General features: G+C 39.1%; 1 protein-coding gene across 2 annotated transcripts; it reads left to right on the forward strand.

Moving 5' to 3' along the window:
* The first annotated feature begins 7,109 nt into the window (after window positions 1-7,109).
* gopc (golgi-associated PDZ and coiled-coil motif containing) lies at window positions 7,110-21,544 on the forward strand. 2 transcript variants are annotated; one of them, XM_053489124.1, is made up of 9 exons: window positions 7,110-7,589; window positions 12,517-12,681; window positions 13,721-13,744; window positions 15,939-16,114; window positions 17,040-17,205; window positions 18,525-18,620; window positions 18,757-18,921; window positions 19,019-19,196; window positions 19,300-21,544. In XM_053489124.1, the coding sequence occupies exons 1-9, from the start codon at window positions 7,320-7,322 to the stop codon at window positions 19,416-19,418; spliced, it is 1,359 nt and encodes a 452-aa protein (XP_053345099.1). In that variant the 5' UTR covers window positions 7,110-7,319; the 3' UTR covers window positions 19,419-21,544. The 2 variants fall into 2 exon arrangements, with proteins under 2 accessions (XP_053345099.1, XP_053345100.1); XM_053489125.1 differs by lacking the exon at window positions 13,721-13,744.
* The last annotated feature ends 815 nt before the right edge of the window (window positions 21,545-22,359 follow it).

Genomic DNA, 22,359 nt, shown 5'->3' on the forward strand with positions numbered 1-22,359 from the left:
ATCGCCTTTACGGAAAGAGATGCTTGAAAGACGCACACTTTTTAGGATAACCACACCTGACAAATTGAAAGACAAAAATTCTTCCTCGCGTACACGTGATCATCCTAAAACATCAAGCATCTCTTTCTCCGACATGTGATACATTTAGTAGGTCATTCCAATATCTTCATTTCTGTGTGTCTAAAACCAATGTAATGTTTGATGAACAAATTAATTTGTGTGTATGTGTGTGTGTGTGCTTGATGTTCTGCCACTGACTGGTGCCCCATCCATGATTTGTTCCCCACTTGGACCAGTTTTTCCAGAATGCACTCGGAATACATTACGACCCTGATCCGAATAAAAATTAATTAAAGGTTTAGAAACCAACCAGTGGATCTAGTAGGTAAAACAATATTGCAAAAAGCTTAATTTATTGCAAACCTTGGTTTTAAAGTAAACTTGTGGGCTTCAGGGTGGCTTTCAAGTCAATATGATTTTTACTTCCAGGCCAAGTTCACTCGAGGCTCGCATAGTTATGGTTTCTTCGCTTTGTCTAGGTTTTTGTTTATTAGAGGCTAGCGTAATAAGTCATTTTAACGTAGTAAACTTAATACAAGTATGACTTTTGTTCCAATTCAGTCCAAAGCAAGCCTAGAATTTTGAAACTTGGCAGTAGAATTTGCTCTGGACAGTCTGACCTTTGGGGACGAATTATTAATGGACCATGCCGCGAATGTCGAAAAAGATGATGAGCATGCACTTGGTCGAGCTGCGGACCTGCCTCGGCTTTTTCCTCGTGGAGATGATGAGCTCTTCCACATGATGGGTCGTATTCATACACCCAAGTCTCGTCACTGCTAATGATCCTCGACATAAAGGACGGGTCATCAATGGCATGCTGAATGAGTACTTGTCAGACTTTGATGCTCTTGGGTCAGCAGCCTGGGGATGGACTCGGCAGCCACACGGCGCATGTTCAAATCACACGTGAAGATCTCCTGAACTGTTCTGTATGATGTTGTGGATTGTTCTCCGACCATCATCATGCACAAGCTGCCAAATGGTTTTGACATTTTCGCGGGTTGAGCTTGTTGAAGGTCTTCCTGATCTCTCGTCATCTTCTAAAGATGTTCTTCCACTCTTGTGCCGTGTGTGTGCCGCTTTACGAGTGACTTGAGGCTTCAAACACCTTAAACTACACATTGCAGCATCGGCGTAAACTTGCCAAATAATGTCTTAACAGAAACAGATTGGCCAATTTCAAATCAGCAGACGTGGGAACACACGTGATCATAGTAACACCAGCTGCACAGCTCCCGATGTACACAGGATGATGTCTTTTGGCACGCTGACTTATGAATGTCAATGCTGTGACTGTGCTGCAGTCTTATCTAGTTACAGGACAACCTGTCTGATGGTGCATATTTTTTCTGTTTCATTTTTAAATGCAATCTATTATCTATTATAAAATCAATCAATAATCCTCAGAGAATTAAGCATTAGTTCTGTAAGAATCTGTACCATAAGTTTCATGAGTCATCTACGCTACAATATAATATTTCCTTCATATAATTAGATGTCAAAACTTCTCGTTCTGAAGTGGTGATGCGGCCATAAGAACAAGTCACCCCTTTGTTGCTTTGCTTTCTTTCCTTTGCAAGCTGTCCCAGAACAACTCTAAACCACAGTCACTGTGAGGAATGTGTGTGTGTGTGTGTGTGTGTGTGTTTTTGGGGGCTTGGGTTAAGGCCCAGGCACACATTTCTGCAGGCCCAAAGACTCCACGGCTGAATTATGTGACTGAGGTTAGTCAGAGGAAGGCTACAGGATTTATCCCAGGCTGGTTATCATTTTATGGCCTAAATTTAGAAACTCCCATGGCTGCCTGAGGCTGGTAATAAACACAACGCCAGTCACAGTTATATCATACTGAGTCGGGAACTTTCTCACTAGAAGATACTACTTTTTTTTTTTTTTTTTACAGGATACAAAAAATAAAAAAACAAACATGTATAAAATATTTGTGTAAAGGGTTGGGCTGCTTCCAACTCATTGGATTTAAAAAAAAGTCTGCTCAAAAAGATCTGGGATACTTTCTGGCCTGTATTTTGTAATGCGTTAGAGCGACCCTTGATGGGCTTCCTCCAGGTACTCCAGTTTCCTTCCACTGTCCAAAAACATGCGGATTAGATTAATTAGCCTCCATGGTTTCTAGTTGGAAGACTACAGAGGTTCCTAGATGGAAGGAGACGGAAGAGATCGTTGTAACCATGATATGAAATAAAGAGATTTCTACTGATTTGCACTGCCACTCAACTCCAGGTAGACGGGTTTGTTGTTGTGTGTCCATCTGAGGGGAGCAGGTGATGAGATGGAGTTTTGAAACGATCCAATAAACTGTAACTTTTAAAAATGTCAAAGGCCTGCGTCAAATCCCCATCCCAAGTCTTAAAAGCGTACAGTTTCGAGTTTGAACGCTAAGTTCAGCCAAGATTGATTCACATGGTCATCCATTTTATGCTGTCTGTACATATATTTAGAGCACACGTGAGGCCGGGTGGAGGAATCGCTTGAGCACAGAGCTCACATTTATCTAGTCGTTCCTAAAAAGTCCAAAGAATTATGGGGCGGCTGATGAGGTTAGCCCATGGTGGTCTGGAAAAGCTGTTAGATGTTAGAAGTTACTTAATTCAAGCAAGGTTATGTAGAAATGATATAAAATGTTGAGTATTGTCTGATTGTCGGTTTCTTCATGAAGATCTGAATTAGCCCTGGAACAGCAGTGAATGCAGCACCGTGAACAAAAAACGCTATATGTTCTTTGTCTGAGGTTGTATTTGCCTAATACTAATACTTTATTATGATTTTAACAAACAAACACATATAAAAAACATAATTAAAAGAGGAGGGCACTAACTTTGACTGTATATTTCTATGTTTTATATCTACTGCACCTTCTTTATGTATACACACTTCAGTGTATATATAGTGTGTATATGTATACGCATTATATATATATAGTATATCTACAGTATAGCCTACAGTGTGATTAATACATACTTTTGTTCAGTAAGTTATGAGTGTGTGTTATAGCTGTGGCATCATTTTCAGGCATATTTAATGTCTTGCAAACCATTCATGCCTGTTTCATCATGTCTTGATAAACTGTACACCTCCTAAAGTTTGGTCTTCTTTTGTCAATGATCAGAACGTCCTGCTCGGCCACCTAAAATGCTCCAGGAGGTCCACACACATGCACTTTTGAGGAAATACCTTCACCTTCATGTGTTCATTTTTTTCTCTTTAATCTTAAAATCATGATGGCCAAATGAGGCAAGCAAAGGTTCAAGAGAAGGTTCATTACACAAAGCCTCATTTAGCACATGGTACACTAGCGCCCCCTACTGCTGAAACAGCTAAATCAATTGTGGTCCAAGAATTAATATTTCTAAAAGCACAGACATGTTGCACACACCACTTTTAATTATTACATATAAAAAATATGATGTTTGTTCAAGTCAAACTGGGACTTCTCGCGAATGGAAGCATGAAATTGATTTTATTTTTGAAATTCATTTGAACGGTGCAAACGTTTTAAAGGTCATGTCCGTACGATCCTGGCCAAGATGGGTCGGAGCCCACTGCAGTCGCTTGAGAACTGTACACACAATCACTCACTAACACCACTTGCACTTTACAGGAACGTGACTAGGAGTTATTGCCACTTCCCCTGTACAGTCTTGCCCTTACTCCAAGATCTTTCCACAGGTTTGAGTCATTAAGGGAGTTCCTGGGAGGCCAGGGTTTTAGACGTGAAGATTTTTAGGTGTACTGAGAAAAATTTCTACCTTGATGGTGTCCAAGCACTAGTGAAACACTGGAATGAGTGCATTAGTGTAGCAGGAGATTATATAGAGAAAAGCATTTCTTCAGTACTTGGACAAATATTGACTATAATGACTATTCCACAAAAAAATGCTTGGAAATATCTCTGTGCACCGTTAATGCGGTATATATAAATATAATTTGGGATTCCTGCTAAATTAATTAATTAATTATCATAAGGCCACAACATGGTACTGGTGCTTAAAAGTATGTCACCTAGGTTTAAAAAAAAAAGTGAATTTTCATAATTTTTTTTCTTATCTCGTGATCCATACTTCATTTGTTGTAAATATACATACACATTAATTTTTTCTTATCAGATAAAAAGAAACACATTTGCTAAATACAATTTCATGCCCTTTTATGTTTTAGTGTCCAGAACCTTTTTTGTTATTTGTCCCTAGAGGGCGCCTTGCACCCAAAGACTTTTGGTGTTGTACTTTATTTCCCAGAGTGCACCTGGGTCAGGTGAGGGGATCTCTCACCTGAACTGAGATTGCTGATTAGTACTATTATAAATAGTCCATTCTTGAGTTTAGGTTGGTCTTGCATCTGTTCTGTTCAAATTCTGTTTTGTTAATCTGCTATGGTTTTCTTCTGTTCATGGTTTTGTTTCATCAAAGCCTCTGGTTCCGTTTGTTCATGTTTTAGTTGCTTGTGTTTGTTTGTTTGTTTATCTTTATTAAAAGATCAAGTCTTAACCTCTGTCATTATGCATCGCCTAATACAGCCACATAAATGTGACAGAATTCAAAACTTTAAAAGATCTAAACTGTCATTCAGATGAAAATTGGCCGATTTAGATTCCACATGAAAAGACATTAACCGGAAACAGTGTTATATGTAAAGTTATTCCAACATGAATTTGACATGGTTACGGACACTACAGATTTTTTACAGCTCATATGCTTCTAGAAGCTTACACCAATTTTAGTATCAATACTCATAAAGACATTTTAATAATTTGCATTTTAAATTATTGTTGTTTGAAGTAAGACAGTATAACTGCACATAATAACACATTGTCAAATCATCTCTCCAAAACAGCTGAAGGTGGCAAATTGGGGAAGTTGTTTAAGGTAAGCAAGATTGGTCACTTTTCTGTTGCATAAACTTTTTTACCATCCTATCCATACATACAACTCAACTAGGTGCAGGTTTTATGCCGGATGCCCTTCCTGAAACAATAATTCATACTCTTAAATATTCTTTTATATTATTTATTAATTAATTATTAATTTATTAATTATAATATACAAAAAGTGTATATACATAAAAGTATAAATTATTGTTGTGTAATTGTTTTTGTTTTTTATGTTCTTTGCGTTTTTATTTAACCCAGATAAAATGGGAGGGTTGTGTCAGGAAGGGCATCCGGCATAAAACCTGCACCTTGTTGTATGTATGGATAGGATGGTAAAAAAGTTTATGCAACAGGAAAGTGACCAATCTTGCTTACCTTAAACAACTTCCCCAATTTGCTACCTTCAGCTGTTTTGGAGAGATCATTTGACAGTGTGTTATTATGTGTAGTTATACTGTCTCGCTTCAAACAACAATAATTTAAAATGCAAATTATTAAAATGTCTTTATGAGTATTAGGATGCCTGAGAGTCTGACATAAAATTTTGCACATAGCATAGCTCATACATCCTAATGGCAGCAGATTCCAGCCTAAACTCAGTCCAGTGTATTAGAAAATGTAATATAATTTATTATCCAAAAATATTTTATTTGGATAACAATTGTATTCCATCCATCCATCCATTCATCCATCTAGGAATGTCTATAGTCCAACTAGTGGCTGTGGAGGCCAACAATGAGGCTCCAGGCCCCTTTTTATCCAATATAAAAGATCAAGCAGTACAGACCATTTAAGTTTTCTTGTAATTTACCTTTTTTTTGCAGATTCTTGGACTGACTGCTAAAACACTGTAAAAAGTATTGTATCTGCATTGTGGCTGCTAAGCAATATGTTATATTGTCACTCGTTGCATTTATTATTCATCCATCCATCCATCCATCCATCCATCCATTCATTTGTAATCCAACTAGGAACTGTGGAGGCCAGTGGTGGCCATCGTATTTATTCCTATTTTACGACTGTGGAAGGACCTTCATTGAACATTCAAGAGTAATTTTGGAATTGGCTTATTGCCAAGTAGCATAATCTGCATGTCTTTTAGAGGAAACCAGAGTGTCTGGAGGAAACACACCAAGCACTGGAAGAACAAGCAAACTGAGACATACAGAACTGAGGCAGAACCTTGGAGATGGCAGACAACGTTGCCATCCACTAAGCCACCATGCCGCCAATATACTGTATTACGTTTTATAATACACTGGAAACTTTTTTCTGGAACAGTTACACTTTTTGTACTTTCCATAATGTGATTATATTATATCATATATCGTTTCATACAGTATCATATCATTAGAATGACATATATGTCATAAAATGTATTATTATATTATATTATCATCGTCTATACTGCCTTATCCCATATTCAGGGTCGCGGGGGGCCTGAAGCCTATCCCAGGAGGTTTAGGGCACGAGGCGGGGTACACCCTGGACAGGGTGCCAATCCATTGCAGGGCGCACACACACACACACACACTCACATGCTCATTCACACACTACGGCCAACTTGGGAACGACAATTAACCTAACCTAAATGTCTTTGGACTTTGAGAAGAAACCCACCAAGAATGAGGAAAACCAGCAAACTCCATGCACACAGAGACGGGAATCGAACCTGGACATTAAAGGTGCCAGGCAACATCACTAACCACTAAGCCATCATCCGCCAATATAGTGTATTACATTTTATAATACAATGGACTCAGTTGACATATCCTTTTTTTTTTTTGGTAATTTCCATAATGTGATTATATCATATCATGTATCATATCCTATATCACATTATATTATATATTGTCTTATATCATATCATATGAATATGTCATATGTCATAAAATGTATCATTATATTATATTATATTATTTTTACAATGCACTACTATTTTGTGGAAGGGTTTATGAAAAAGTATAATAAGAGACTAAGCAAACTAATAAAAGCCTCCATTAGTGTAGAGATCAAAAGGCCGAAGGAGATCGACGTGTCTAAACTCTATTTCCGGGATAGTGTGTCCGGATCGATTCGCTCTGTGTTCCTCTGCTTTTCCTGCTCGTTACCCTGAAGCGTGTGGCAGACCTGAGCAACCGATCCCAGCTGACTCGGCCGGGCTCTCGGATCTCTACATCCTGATCTGAACACGGAAAAGCTTAAATAAACAGTTTAATTACACCGCGCAGCTCGGGTACGAGTCTCACTGAGCCAGGAGATTTAGGAGACCGGAAAAAGGTAAACGTGTTTAGTGAAAGAGGAGAGAAGAACCCGAGATAAGATAAGATAACGCGTCGTGTTTGTGTCGTAAGGCTCGGCTCGCTAAATGTCCGCCACCGGCGCTTCTCCCGCCGCCTCCCCGGGCTCGCGACTCTCCGCTCCGGCCGCGGGCATGTCGGTGTTCCGCTGGCTGGAGGTTCTGGAGAAGGAGTTCGATAAGGCGTTCGTGGATGTGGATCTGCTGCTGGGGGAGATCGACCCGGACCAGGCCGACATCACGTACGAAGGCCGGCAGAAGATGACCAGCCTGAGCTCGTGTTTCGCTCAGCTCTGCCATAAAGCACAGACCGTCTTTCAGCTCAATCATAAACTCGAGGTGAGGGATTATTGGCTTTTATTTAATACTTACATCTGGCTCACCTTGCAATCTTCCCCACTGTCCACTATAATCCTCCCCAATTTACTCAATCTACTCTCAAATCCACCCCAAATCCACTCCAATCTACCACCAAATCCATCTTGAACCTTCAGTCCACTTCAAATCCACCCCATCCTCCCATATCCACTCCAATCTACCACCAAACCCACCCCGATCCTTCCCAATTCACCCCAATCCACTTCAAATTCACCCCATCCTCCCATATCCACCCCAATCTACCCCCAAATCCTCCTTGATCCTTCCCAGTCCACTTCAAATTTACCCCATCCTCCCATATACGCCTGAATCCACCCCAGTTTTCCCAAATCCACTTCAAATCTACCCCAATCCTTCCCAGTTAACCCAAATCCACCCCATCCTCCCATATCCACCCCAATCTGTTCCAAATCCACCACTATCCTCCCCAATCCTACCCAGCCCACCCAAATCCTCCCCTATTTACCCCAAAACATCCCAATCCACCCCAGTTCTCCCCCAGTCCTACCTAATCCATACAAATCCTCCCCAGTCTTCCTTAACAATGTAAAAAAAATTTTTTGATAATATATTGTAATATATTTTAGAAAACACTCAACTCCATTTTTTATTTTTATTTGCATAATGTGATTACATCATATCATACATCATATAGAAGGTGGTATCAGAAAGTTTAGAGATTAGCTCTGTTTATATGCTCAGTTTTTTCACCCTATGTCCTCCCCCTCAAATGCCTTAAAACCTGTCAGTAGAATTCGCTATTGTCGGTCTGGCACCTGGGGGTCGAATTCTCAATGCACAATGTTGAAAAACATGATGTTGAGCCGCCTCCCCAATCCTCTCAGTCCGCCTCACTTAATCCTCCCAGTATTATTCTGGGCCTAGTGATGGATTAAGCATAATTATTTTTATCAAGTGAAAATAAATAACATTAAAAACTTCACGCGTGTCATATCAGTTCTAGTTCTAATTGTCTTAATTGCAAAATTTAGACAAACCTGTCTAACCGGTCGAGCTGTCATTATTCCACGTTGTTTTTTCCCCCCTTCTTCTGCGTCATCAGACGTCAGTATTGTGCATTGTGATCCTTCGTGTGTGTGTGTGTGAGTGGGTGAAAGAAAGAAAGTTGTTGATGACTTTGTAACCATGCTCTGTTTTGTATCCTCCGTGATGTGATCTCTTTCATGACACAGTATTAAACACAACAGCCTAATCTTACAATCATTTCATCATGGATATCATTCAAAAACATTACTAATGAAATTCAACAATATATAACATATAAAATATATATATATTTTATTCTATTTGTACAGAAAATAAAATGATGATCCCTACTCTTTCAAATGATGATAATCTATAATCGTAATTAACCATCTTTTTCGACGTGTGACGTGAATGATGCTTAGACAGAGACCATAAGTAATGGGATTAGGCCGGTCATGTCGCCTTATGCCCTGAGCATTTTAAACAAGATTCGCAGGTTTAGTGAGATGAGGCTACGGAACCAGTTCAATCTGAGTCTCCTCATTCTGGGAACTGAATCGTCTATAAGTTAGGATCTTATAATCTCCCTGGACAAACAATCGGTTCACGCCTTCAGTCACCGCCCGCACCCTTGGACTAACACCAATAAAAAAAAAAAATCAACTGTCCTTTTCCCTTAACATTTTCCCATCAGAGGAATTCGTCCCTTTCTCTCCGCACAGGCGACTCAGGTGCTTGTTCAGTCACTTCTTATTTCAAGACCAGACTACCAATAATCCTCCCCAAATCCACCCCATCCTCCCCAAATCCACCCCATCCTCCCATATCTACCCCAATCTACACCCAATTTACTCAAAACCACCACTATCCTCCCCAATTCACCCCAACCCACCCATATCCTCCCCAGTCCTACCTAATCCACTTAAATCCTCCTCAGGTTTCCCAAAGAAATGTTAAAAAAAAAGGAATTTGTATGATATATTGTTATATTTTAGAAAACACTCGACTTCATTGCCATGTCCTTTTTTTCATTTCCATAATGTGATTATATCACATCTTATATCAAATACATCATATATGAGGTGGTAATAAAAGGTTTCGAGATTAGCTCTGTCTACACCTCACTCCTGTGCCCCATTTGTACTCTGCAGCTGCACAGCTTGTTTACTCCCACACCTCTTCCACTTTCCCTGCGCTGGCTTCCTGTAGCTGCCCCGCATCAAATTCAAAACACTGATGCTCGCCTACGAAGCTAAAAGCGGCCCAGCTCTCACTTACCTTAAAGCTCTAATCGCACCGCACCACGCACCGCACCGCACCACGTTCCATCCGATCCTCCAGCACTGCTCCACTGGTCCCACCATCTCCCAGTGGTGGGACGAACTTCCTCTAGTCTCACTGTTCATACAGCCGAGTCACTGGCAATCTTTTAGTGTTGACTAAATACCTGTGTCTTAGTTTTTTTTTTTTTTTTTTTTTCCAACAGTTGCGCACTGACGCCACCTCATAAGATCATCTTTAACTTTGACTCGTTTGTGACCTAGTCTGTTTCATTAATGTTTTTCTTTTGCACAACTCAGGATTGATTTTCACAGTGATTATGACTAATCCTGCGCACTTCTGCTGTCATTATTGTTTTTACATGTTTATTTATTTAAGTATATTTACTTTTTTTCCAGTTGGATGCTAATTGCTGCTTTGTTGCTGATTTCATACAGTAAACCATATAATGACACTAAATTGCTAATTAACTTTTATTGTTTATGTAAGGCATGGTAAGAGTATGCGGCTGCGGCACCGTAATAAGTCTCCAGGTGACACGAGTAAATATCAGCTTGGGTTCTTTACCTGAAGGTTATTGCTGTGATTTATTGTGATTTCTAAAAAAAAAAATAATAATTAATAAAAAATGAGAACATCTGCTATAATGCAGACTATTGACTAGTTTGGCAGACATTCCACGACATTTAAAATATAACTATAGAAAAATAAGGATAGAAAGTAGTTCCTTAGTAATTTACAAAATGTAATGATTGGAAATTACCCATGTAAAAATCTACTTTAAACACCCGTTTCATCACCACCCCCACCACTCATCATCTGTTGATGATTATTTCCCTATACTGGCACACCCGATGGCGGTTTATTTCTAGCTTATCATGCAGCCCCATCTCTAATGCCTGCCTTTGTTTTGTCTGAAGAATGTCTCTCAGTCATGTGTCCCGCTTTCTGCCCACAACTTCTCTAATTTCTTGAAAAAATGATTGCGGTTGTTGCACAAGCGTGAAAATAGCATGACTTATCGAAATCTGCAGGAAGACGGCGTGTAATATTATAATTGGCCGTTAGCCTACACGTGAAGATCTACACGTCTCATCCGCGCTTTCTAAGCCAGATTATTTAGCGTTGGAAGAAGTCCCAGAATCAGGACCACAAGCCAATAAGGACAGCTAATGCCTAAGCGTTAAATCACTGGGAGGCGATTAAACCCAGGAAATGCCCTGAAGGATCTGTTACTATTAACAAATGTCCAACCTTGACTGAAATATTTATGCAGTAATATATCAGATGTATTTTATGAATATCATGAGTACTTTAGGGAATCCAAATCATGAGCTTTATGGTGAGGGAAAGTTCAGCGATTAATAGCTTTAATCCGGGTATGAAATCTTGACACCGAACTAACAGATGCACAGGATTTTAAATTTAAACTAGAGGTCATCGTGTCACGTATATATATAATTATTTTTTTTTTTAATAGAGAAACTGAAAAGCATGAGTGTCTTTCCTGTACATTTACCTGTTATGATCAAATTCCCAGATCAGCTTTAACGGCTTTCCACCGAAGTGAACCAGGCGCTAGTTTATATCTGGTACCAGTGCCGGTTCAACCATAGTCAACCTTTCACGGACTGGCTTTGTTTATCCATGTCATCTCGTCATTGCATACGTCTGTGTACGTCTTCACTTTCTCAACAGTGCTAGCGAAAGTATTGTTAACTGCAATGCTAACGGTTAACAGCTAAAAAAAAAAAAAAAATGCTACCATCATTTGATGTACTTCACCATGGCTTTGGGATCATTTCTCCTGGCTTTCTAATTCCTAGAAAGCATCTGAGTTAGGCCCCTGACATAAGCAGTTAACTGTTCTAGCCCAGCAAAGTGTTGGTGCCGCCATGGAAGCATTTTCAATTTTTTTAATTTCTTATTTCTCCTGTCTGAAGGCCGGTGCTTTGGCTGATGTAAAACAAAGACCTGGTCCAAAGTCTGGCACCAGTTACAAACTAGCTCTGGTTCCGGCTTAGTGGAAAAGGGTTACATGCCTCTCTTTACAAAGTCTCCTTCCATAAAAAATGTCTTCTAATAAATAAAAAAAACATAGTTATTGGTTTAACTTTGTATTTACGTACGTACGTATGTATGTATGTATGTATGTTTTAAATTAAATTTTTTTTTTAATTATTACATTATGTGGAGTGTCTGCCATTCCTATGTTTAAGATGTTACTATGGAATCCATTATTATTTAATTGTTACTGTACCATATGTAGTGAATCGTCTATAGTGAACATGCAGCTAATGTATTTATATTGTGGTTGTATTTCATTTAGAGCTGACCAGAGGTACAATTGGAAATAAATAAATTGATCACCATTGGACTCCACAGTCCCTAGTTGGCCTACAGAGGTTCCTAGATGGATTACGTCATTGTTTATGCTACTGCTTTTATAAAATCAATATACTTTAAGTATTAGAAATGTATTAAAATTTCATGTCTTTTTTTTTTTTTTTTTTTTTGGTGACGCTGCCTCGGATGTGAGCTTGACCTGACACTCGTTCACTCATTAAGCTTGCGTTATGATTATCTAAGGTTGTTCTCTCTCTCTCTCTCTCTCGTCTAGGCTCAGCTGGTGGATCTGAAGTCCGAGCTGACAGACGTGCAGGCGGAGAAGGTCGTGGTGGAGAAGGAGGTCCATGAGCAGCTACTCCAGCTTCACGCTCTTCAGCTCCAGCTCCACGCCAAAGCGGGCCAGACCGTCGACTCCAGCTCCATCAAAGACAGGATGGTGTGCAGCCTCTTCTTCACTCGATTACAACTCATTGGCTTGTTAGAAGGAACTCAAAACACTCAAAAGCAACACACACATTTTTACTGTCAAGAGAAAATCCACCACAATGTTTATCATGCAGAACCCATCTGTCCATCAAACATTTTATTTGACTGTAACTCCTTTACTTCTTTAAGGAACTTGTTTTATTCTGTTGACAATTAAAAAAAAAAAGTTTTTAAACAAGTAAATCCAAATGTAGTTTTAAAGTTCTTAGAAAAATATTTTTAAACATCTTATCTAGTTTTAACAGAAATGCTTCTCGCCTTGAACATAGCCGTAGAAGCTAGCATGGCGTGAAAATAGAGAAAGGAAGAAAGTGACGTTATTACTTCATCATGAGTAACCCAAGTACAAACACTAGTACTGCTGCTTTTAAATCATCCAACATGAATAAATCAATTGTGAGAACCAAAGCCTTTCATCTTTAATGCATATAAAATTAAATCGTTTCTGAGCTTTGTAAAAAAAAGAAATAAAAAAAAAAAGAAATGATTTGGGTTGGTCGTCTTAAATACTGTATATAATTAGAGCCCAAAGTGAAATGTACAGTCTGAATCCACGGCACAGTGTTGTTTTATGCCACGCTAAAAGCGAGAATGCAAACTCAACTAGGTTCAGTCTCTCCTAGCTAGCAAGCAATAATAATAATAATAATAATAATAAAGAACAAGAAAATTAGTTTTTTTTTATTTTGTCCCAAGGGTGTCCAAACATTTGCACAAAATCCTTTCAGTCTCGAATAAGATTTCACGTTGAGGGAGACTTTAGTCCCGTATTAGCCGATGGATCTCCTCTCGATCGTGTGTCTGCTCCTAATCCTGGCCGTGTAATTTTAATCCTCCTGTTTAACTGCTCCGTGTCTCTTCTGTCTCACTGGACTAAGAGTAAGATGAAATCCTGAGCGATTACTACAGTTCTGCCTTTTACCTCACTCACCCTGAAATCACTGCCTTTCTAACCTTTGACCCTCTGTGTTTCTCTCCTTGGCTCTAAGCCTGTTGCCTCCGTGGAGGACATGGTAAGTGCTCTGCGTCTACCTTTTGTGTTTTCCCCCCAGTCCGTGTCTCTGTCTCTGTCTCTCTCTCTCTTTGTGCTGTCTGTGCGGGTGGACTTGTCTTAACCCCAGGTGCTTTATATGCTGGTTTTTGTTTCTTAGTTTTGGCCTAATAGACTCATTACTGACACACTGGTTTGGATTTTAAGTTCTGTTTAAAGTTGGATATGGGCAATTTTCTTAAAAGAAAAAAAAAATAATATCCTAAAACGAAGTGGAGTCACTAATACTACTGCAAAAAAAGTTTATATTTTTCTTACAGAATGATGACGGTGATATATTTATTTTTTAAAGAATGACACATTGCTTTGTAGAACATCAATGAAACAAGTAATCACAGTAGCAATAAGCTGCTATGAAGCACTAAACGCAGTGGTATCAAAAAGTTTTGAGACTAACTTTGTAACGCACCGTCACAGGGCGCACCGAGCTTCATAAGTCAGCATGCCAAAAGACATCGTCCTGTGTTAGAACAAAACGTGATCGTGAAATTCTCCGTGAAACATTGCAAATAGTGCATGCACTTCAAGAGCGGAAGAACATGAAGAGAAAGACCTTTAGTGTGCTCAACCTGTTCGGCATCTTGTGCATGATGATGGTTGGAGAACTATCCACAACGTTGCTGCTGGTCCTCACGTGTGATTTGAACATCTGCTGCGTCACCGCCCAGTTTGTTCCCAGATCCTTCATGTCGAGGATCATTACCAGGGACGAAACTTGGGTGTACGGGTACGACCCTGAGACGAAGCACTGAGTCGTCACAGTGGAAGAGCCTGTAATCTCAACCGAGTGCATGCTCATCGTCTTTTCCGATATTCACGGCATTGTGAATTCGCACTTAGGGGCCAGACCACCAACAGCGAATTCTACTGCCAGGTTTCAAGATGTCTGAGGGAGGACGTACTGTACAGCGAAAGCGACTGAATGTGTGTCATGTGAATCTCAAAACTTTTTGATACCAACTTGTTGTGGGAAAACAACAAAGAATCAGCTTTACCTCAAAGTTTTGTTCATCTAGAAAAGAAATCCAAAAATTTTGGACACACCTTCCAACTCATTTGTCTTTCCTGATCTTTATTTTCTCCTACCCTGTAAAGCAACACCTAAGGCTTTTATCCAGGACATGCACTAATCTCCTCTGAACAGTTGATATTGAGGTGTATCTGCTACTTACGCTCTGTAAAATCTTTATAACGACTACCTTTAATCTGAGGTGCTGTTTGTTAATGATTTCTGAGGCTGGTGACTCTAAATGAACTTCTCCTCTGCAGCAGAGGTAGGCTTTGGTCTTGCTTTCCTGGGAAGGTCTTCATGAGAGACAATTTCATCATGGAGCTTGATGGGTTTTCCAAACGCACTTGGCACAATACTGTTCTTCTAGCAAGAACTGTTTCGGAACAGCCAGCTTTCGTGTCGTAAAAAAGAAAAACAGTTAATTGTTAAACAACAACAAAAAATAACTAGATGTGTCCAAACTTTTGATTGTTACTGTACATATAAAACTAGGCTTGTAAATATAAAATTAAGCTGGTGCCTAAAATACAGCATTTACTGGTAATGTTTAGATATACAGATACGTCTCCAGTTTGTGTGTGAACAACAAGCAACCTGAGAGGAACAACAAACAAACAAACATTGTTTTTAATTTTGGAATTGGCTGAGGTTTAAACAAATCGGTTAGATTTTAGCTCTAATGTGACCTCATATAAGAAGAGCCCCTCCCCCGGCTTATTCTCTAGTGAGGAAAGTGTGCAGTTGGTGGGACACTTTACAAATCAACATGTTGCAAATAAAAAAAAATCATCATAATAATAAATTAAAGTGAAAATTGCCCATAAGACACTTTAAATATTTCCGAAAGGCTCAAAAAAGTCTTATAATCTTGCAGTTGTGCTTAGTAGGTCATCGTTTGTCGTGGATTTGTAGTGTGTGTGTGTGTGTTTGTGTGGGCTAGTAGTCTAGTGTAGAAGGTGTGTGTACGAGTTTGTGCATGTGTGCGCTTGTGTTTTTGACAACCGTGACTCTACCACTCTAACACTGTCCGTGTGTGTGATTTTTACACAAGTCATAAATAAACACAAGTCGAGCCGAGTGTTTTTTCTTTCTTCTTCTTTTCTTTCCGCTCCTCTTTACTAAACTGTGTGTGCGGGGTTAACAGGAGAAGGAACTGGAGGCCAGTAAGAAGGAGAAGGTGAAGGAGGTGAAGCTGGAAGCCGAGGTGAGGATGCTGAAAAAGGAGAACGAGGCCCTGCGCAGACACATCGCGGTCCTGCAGGCTGAGGTGTACGGAGCCAGACTGGCAGCCAAATACCTGGACAAGGAGCTCGCTGGGAGGTAAGAGATTCTTTCTCCCAAGTCAGACCGGTATATTATAGTCTTTTCCAAGTAGAATTTTATGACATTTCAAGGGGCGTTCAAGTCAATCCGGGACTCGTGATGGCATTTCTCGTGAATGAAGGAGTAAAATGGATTAACAGAAGACTTCACGCATAGTACGGTGATTAGCCACTAAAGGAGTTCTTGGGAGGCCAGCATTCAGACGTTAGCCAGGCAGTCAGACCAGTACTCCTGCGTGAAATTCCAGGATAAGTACCCTAGTGCAGCAGCGGAGGATTATATAGATAAATAAATGTAGTTTATTTTCAGTGTTCGGTTATTCTGCATAATTAAAAGTCCCAGTTTGACTTGAACACCCTTTTGAGCAATTAAACCAGGCAGTTCTCCAAAAGATCCTAAAATTCTTATATGCATTTTTACTATTAGTAAGCGTTCGACCAAATATGGTATTGTCTCACCTAGGTGTAGTGTCCGTAACTTTTAAAAATATTCATTAATATTTAAGTCTTTCAACGATCTTAACTGTCTAACAAGATGAAACTCTGCTAATTTAGATTTCGCATGAAAAGACATAAACCTGAACAAGTTTATTATTTTAAAATGCTAAATTGTTAAGATATTACAGCATGAATTTGACATGGTTACGGACACTACAGATTTTTGGCTTTTTAAGCATTTACAAAAAAACATATATTTTTTGTGGCTACAACATTTACTCTATTGTTTACATGTGTGATATAAAAAAAAAAAATCCCTTAAAGTCTGAAAGAAATTTAGAATTAGAATTTAGAATTTATTATTATTTTTAAAAAGTTCCTGGAGTTTTTGTTGCATGAAATGGAAATTGTGTAGAAATGTAATACAAAATAATATAATAAACCAAAATATAAGCAGTAATTAATGCATCTGTTGTATGTTTTAGGGTCCAGCAGATTCAGTTATTAGGTCGAGATATGAAGGGACCGGCGCATGATAAACTGTGGAACCAGCTGGAAGCTGAGATTCATTTGCACCGCCACAAAACGGTCATCCGAGCCTGCAGAGGGCGCAATGACCCAAAGAAGCCCTTGCCATCACCTGCAGGACACGTAAGTGTACTTTGTAATACGCACAATATGACTGTGTGTTGTAGAAGAGGATAAAAAATAAATTGGGCCAGAGGTATCTCAGTGGTTAAGGATCCCCACACAACTTGACGCTCAGATGTTTAATGAGATAAAATGTAAGATAAAAAAAAGAGCTTTTACAGGGACAATTGACAACATAAAATGTTCAAATGTTAATCGTGCTTACAGCACAACTGAACACCAGTAGAAAAATATCAACTGCCCTTTTTTCTAAAGCTTTTTTCGTAAGCTGAAGGATGCAGATGATTGTATAGTGTCTGACTGACAGAGTATAATGCCGTTCCTTACTCTAGGAGAGCACACAGGTGTCTTAGAGTCCTAGACATGGATAGCTTTGGGATCACTGGGATTCAAATTCTCAGTTTCCTAAAGATAGGGAAAATTTATTATACTGTACAACTTTTAATGTTGTTGGCATGTCATATAAAATATCCATAAGACTAAGTCATTAATTGAGTGTATGGAATCACAATTAAACATAATGGACCACTGGGTATACTTTTGAGAATCAGTGCTATATTGACCGTGTGTGAAAATTCAGGAACCAATGAGAGTCTAGCTACATAAACAGGTAGCCCCCGACTTACGAATATTTAAGGCACCAGATACCAATATTTACAATTATATATGATAATTTCAGTTTGTAAGTGAATGTATAAAACATCAAAAGTCTGATAAATTTTATGTGTGTGCGCGGGAGAAATGAGTCTCCTCAGTGGTTTCAATGAATCAGTCCAGGAGCACGATGATGGGGAATGTCTGTCCGGTAAAGCTGTCCCGATGGTAAATAATCTTAATTTCATAAAATCCTTAACAAAACAGTTTACAGAGTTTACTCAAACCTCAAAACAGAGTTTACAGTCCAATACAGTGGAAAACAGCTCTGGGACAAAATGGCGTCCGGGATTCCACTCGCAATTTAAAGGCACACATTTTTATATTCAACATATGTGGGCTTCATTTCCTTAGGCGCGATTTTGGTTTTTGGCTGTGTGGATTGGTGTGCTTTACATTGTATATTCGTGTCAAAGGCATATAAGATTCACTTTGTCGGACTTAAGAACAAATCCGAGTTACGAACCTGGTTCCGGGACCGGAACTCGTTCTTAAGTCGGGGACTACCTGTATGCAATCTTTGTAAATGTTTTATTCATTTGTAGTAATTTTTATATTTATTATTTTCTTACTTCATGACATTAACGCTAAAGGAAAGGTTACAGATGATACTTCTTGGTACTCCCCTTGTGACAGTTACTGACTGCCATATCTTCCTTCATCAGGACCCAGAATCTCTGAAGAAAACTCAAGGAGTCGGCCCTATTCGCAAAGTGCTCCTGTCTAAAGAGGACCACGAGGGGCTCGGGATCTCGATCACAGTGAGAATCAAATTTCTCCTGCAAATCTACCACATTTCTTACATGTCTAAAACTTGTGAAACATTTCCAGACAAATTATCATACATCAGAATAGTTATTGTGCAGGCCTTCACGTGTGTGACGTTTGCGCACGCAGGGAGGCAAGGAGCATGGAGTTCCCATCCTGATCTCGGAGATCCACCCAGCACAGCCTGCAGAGCGATGCGGGGGGCTGCATGTGGGAGACGCCATATTAGCCGTCAACAACATCAACCTAAGAGACGCCAAGCACAAGGAAGCAGTGACCATCCTTTCTCAGCAGGTTTCTATCTACATCACTGGCAAAAAAAAAACAAAACCTTATTGTGATGCACGTGTAGCAGCTCATTGGCTGAATATTTCATTATGCGAACCTGCAGAGAGGCGAGATCGAATTCGAGGTGGTGTACGTGGCACCGGAGGTGGACTCAGATGATGAGAATGTGGAGTACGAGGATGAGACCGGGCATCGTTATCGGCTCTACCTGGACGAGCTGGAGGAGGGAACTGGCAGTAGCCATGCCAATGGCCCTGCTGAGTTGGCATCATCATTACAAGGCAAGAAAAAGAGGATTAATAGACAGATATAATAATTAGTGCTGTCAATTGGTAAAAAATTTTAATCTAGTAAATTTATACACTTCTCTGCTCTCATATGCAGTTGTGGAGAAACACCTGATGGCGGACGGAGCCGAGAACGGCGACACGGGCATCTCTAGCGAGAGTCCTTCTGAAGAGACGCCGTCCAAGACGGCTGAGTCTCCTCAGAACTCGTCCTGAAGAGCTGGGAGAGACAAGAGGGGCTCCGGACCCCCACTTACAGGGAGAAGCGCAGAAAGAGAGAGAGAGAGAGATAAAGACTCCGGCTCTGTGACATAGCTGTAACATACCAAGATGTGTGTGGGTTTTTTTTTTTTTTTTTTTTCTTTACAGACACACTTTCAGAGTCCACTGGAGATCACACGAAAACATGGAGAAGAAACGTGGAGAGGACAGTTTCTAACATGGAAGTCGTACACAAGCATGATGTCTTCTAAATTAACATAATTTACTCTGGTCAGGAAAATGGCCGAGTGCGATGTGTATTTACAGAGAAACGCCTCCAGATGGGATGTGATGGGTGGTCTTTTTTTGTTTTGTTTATTTTTCCTATTTTATATCATTTGTGTGCAGATACTGATCCCCAGGAGATAAATTCGACCTGAGCACTGACACAGTAGTGGGATATAAATCTAAAATAATTTTTTTTCTGTAAATTAATTGGATAGAGAAAAGAGATGATGTTAGTATATATAATAATCATTATTAAATGTAAGGGTAACTCCACTTCAAATCACCACCTGAATGGGAGCCCAGGCATGCATATTTACCAATTTATGTCCTGCTAAAACTATTTAAAAAATATTTTTTTTATTATTAACAAAGGTACAAACCTGTTCAAGTCAAACCGGGACTTTTGATTGTGCAAAATAGCAGAACACAGTTATGAGAGTAAAAACTACCCATTTTCTTTACACTAATGCACTTATCCCAGCATTTCACTCCTGTTGGGATATCATTAAGGGAGAACGTTTTCCCAAGCCTTAATCAGACTGCCGTCTTTTTTGAATTCCTGCCCTCCCAGGAACTCCTTTTACATTGGCCCAAATGGCCCAAACTTATGGAAATGGCTTGTGGTCAGGTCGTGGCCATCAAGTTCTTATACTGTACAAGTGGTGTTCCTGAATGATAGTGTGTGTCTTCCGCGAGTTGGTGATAAGTTATCCGTTGGTTTTCAAGGATCAGGTGTTCTAACGACTGACGATCCAGGCCGAGGTGGCTGCAATCGTTTCTGTGAGTCTCATCACATTACTTGAAGTTTTTCTATAAATGTTAATCGGTCTTATGCCTTCATTCACCAGATTCCTGGTTTGACTCGAACACTTAATATAATAAAAAAAATGTATGAAATGTGCCATGCTTTACTTTATTCCCTGAATTGGTATATTTGCAGCTGTGGACATTTACTTTTAGAAACTTGTACTAGACACAACAATTCTTGTATATGTCGTTCATCTAGCGTATTTACTTAAAATGTTAACTTTGCTGCAGTTTGTACAATGGAGCCAAAACCCCATTTTAAAGCTTCAGTATCTTAAACTAACGGTCAGTCGGGTCGTCTCTGATGATTTCAGATCGACTGACCCATGATTGATTTTGTTGTTTTGTTTCAATCATGTCATTTTGACGTCTTCCTTTTTTTTTTTTTTTTTTTTTTTGGAAATGGTGTTGTTTCTTGTTGTAACACAGAAGGGTTGGTGGAATGGTATTATTATTCAGCCTAGATAATGTGGATTTTTTTTTTTTGTGGTTTACTTTAAATATCAATGGTAAGGGTTCTGCTAAAAGAATACACAATTTTAACAAGATTAGACCTGTCCTTGCAATAAGGTCTTTCTACTTTACCATCATAGGCATTTCTGTTCCCAACTAAAATCCAGATTGTTTTGCATAAGCAAAGTTGTTACAATGAGAGAATTGATGATCACATCTGAGTGGCATCTGGGGGCGGGGGACCTTCACCTAGTCAAATTTTTATGTCAGACATTTTGAGGTCCAAAGAGATTTAAACATGTGCATGTATGTTTATTGGCGGTGTTTTACTATCCACCATTGCTTTAGCTAGCTAGGTCATAGACAACGTAAAACACACACACTGTCTGTCGCAGGAGGTTAACCAAGGCAAGGTGAGAATGAAAATATGAACATTTTCAAATAAACATTTTGCTTTTCTTAAAGCATAAGCATAAAAGTAGAAGAAACGGTTTGGATTAAAACCAGATTTATGATGTGGTCTGTTTTCCACAAATGCACATCTCTATTTCGGAAAATATCTTAAATAAAAATTCTTATAACAAAATTAATAACTTGTCTGCATACAATAAAAACATCTGAAGGATTTAAAACACCACCAGGGGGCAGAACTGAGCCCAAACAGCCTTGCTGCAAAAACTGATATGTTCAAGTGTAAATTACTAGTAAGTTTGTACAATATTTCTGGATAAGTATTAAACCAGGATATAAACATTTCTACTAATTATTAACATGATAATGACAGAAATGTTACATATTACAAAAAAATTAGATATCTTGGGGTTTTTTTTGCATTTATTAGTTTTACTGTTTTTTTTGCAGTAAAACTAGTAAAGCGTTTTACAAGTTGTCCATACTACAAAAAAGTTTTACACCACTGTAGAGAAGAATGAAAATATATTTATGCGAGGGGGAAAATGCCTGAAATCTGTCAGCTCAAAATTTTTCTAACTGTAACCTACTGTAGTGTCTCGTATAACGTTGTTCGACCTTACATATAAAACATGTTCAAATGCGGAAAATGATTAGGTATGGTTATTAGGGTATGGTTTAAAAAAATGCATGCGGTGTAAATGATCTTAACATTAGTGTGTGTGAGATGCAGGTCAGGTGTGTTTTGTTTGCCGTCACTGTCATCGGTTTGCCACCGAATCATATCAGAATGTTAATGGCAGCTGCTTTGCATACAACAACACCCAAGAGCATAAACGTTTTTAACACAAATTACAGGTTATACATAATACGAGGGCTGTGCAAATGCAAAAGTGGGAATAAGTTGTATTAATAACTGATGTACATAGGTGGTTCGAACTGCACATGTTGTTGGATTAACTTCTTTTAACTTCTTTCATCTGCACATGCTGCTCTT

This window comes from Clarias gariepinus, chromosome 27, assembly GCF_024256425.1.
Source record: "Clarias gariepinus isolate MV-2021 ecotype Netherlands chromosome 27, CGAR_prim_01v2, whole genome shotgun sequence".
In the NCBI taxonomy this organism is placed as follows: domain Eukaryota; kingdom Metazoa; phylum Chordata; class Actinopteri; order Siluriformes; family Clariidae; genus Clarias; species Clarias gariepinus.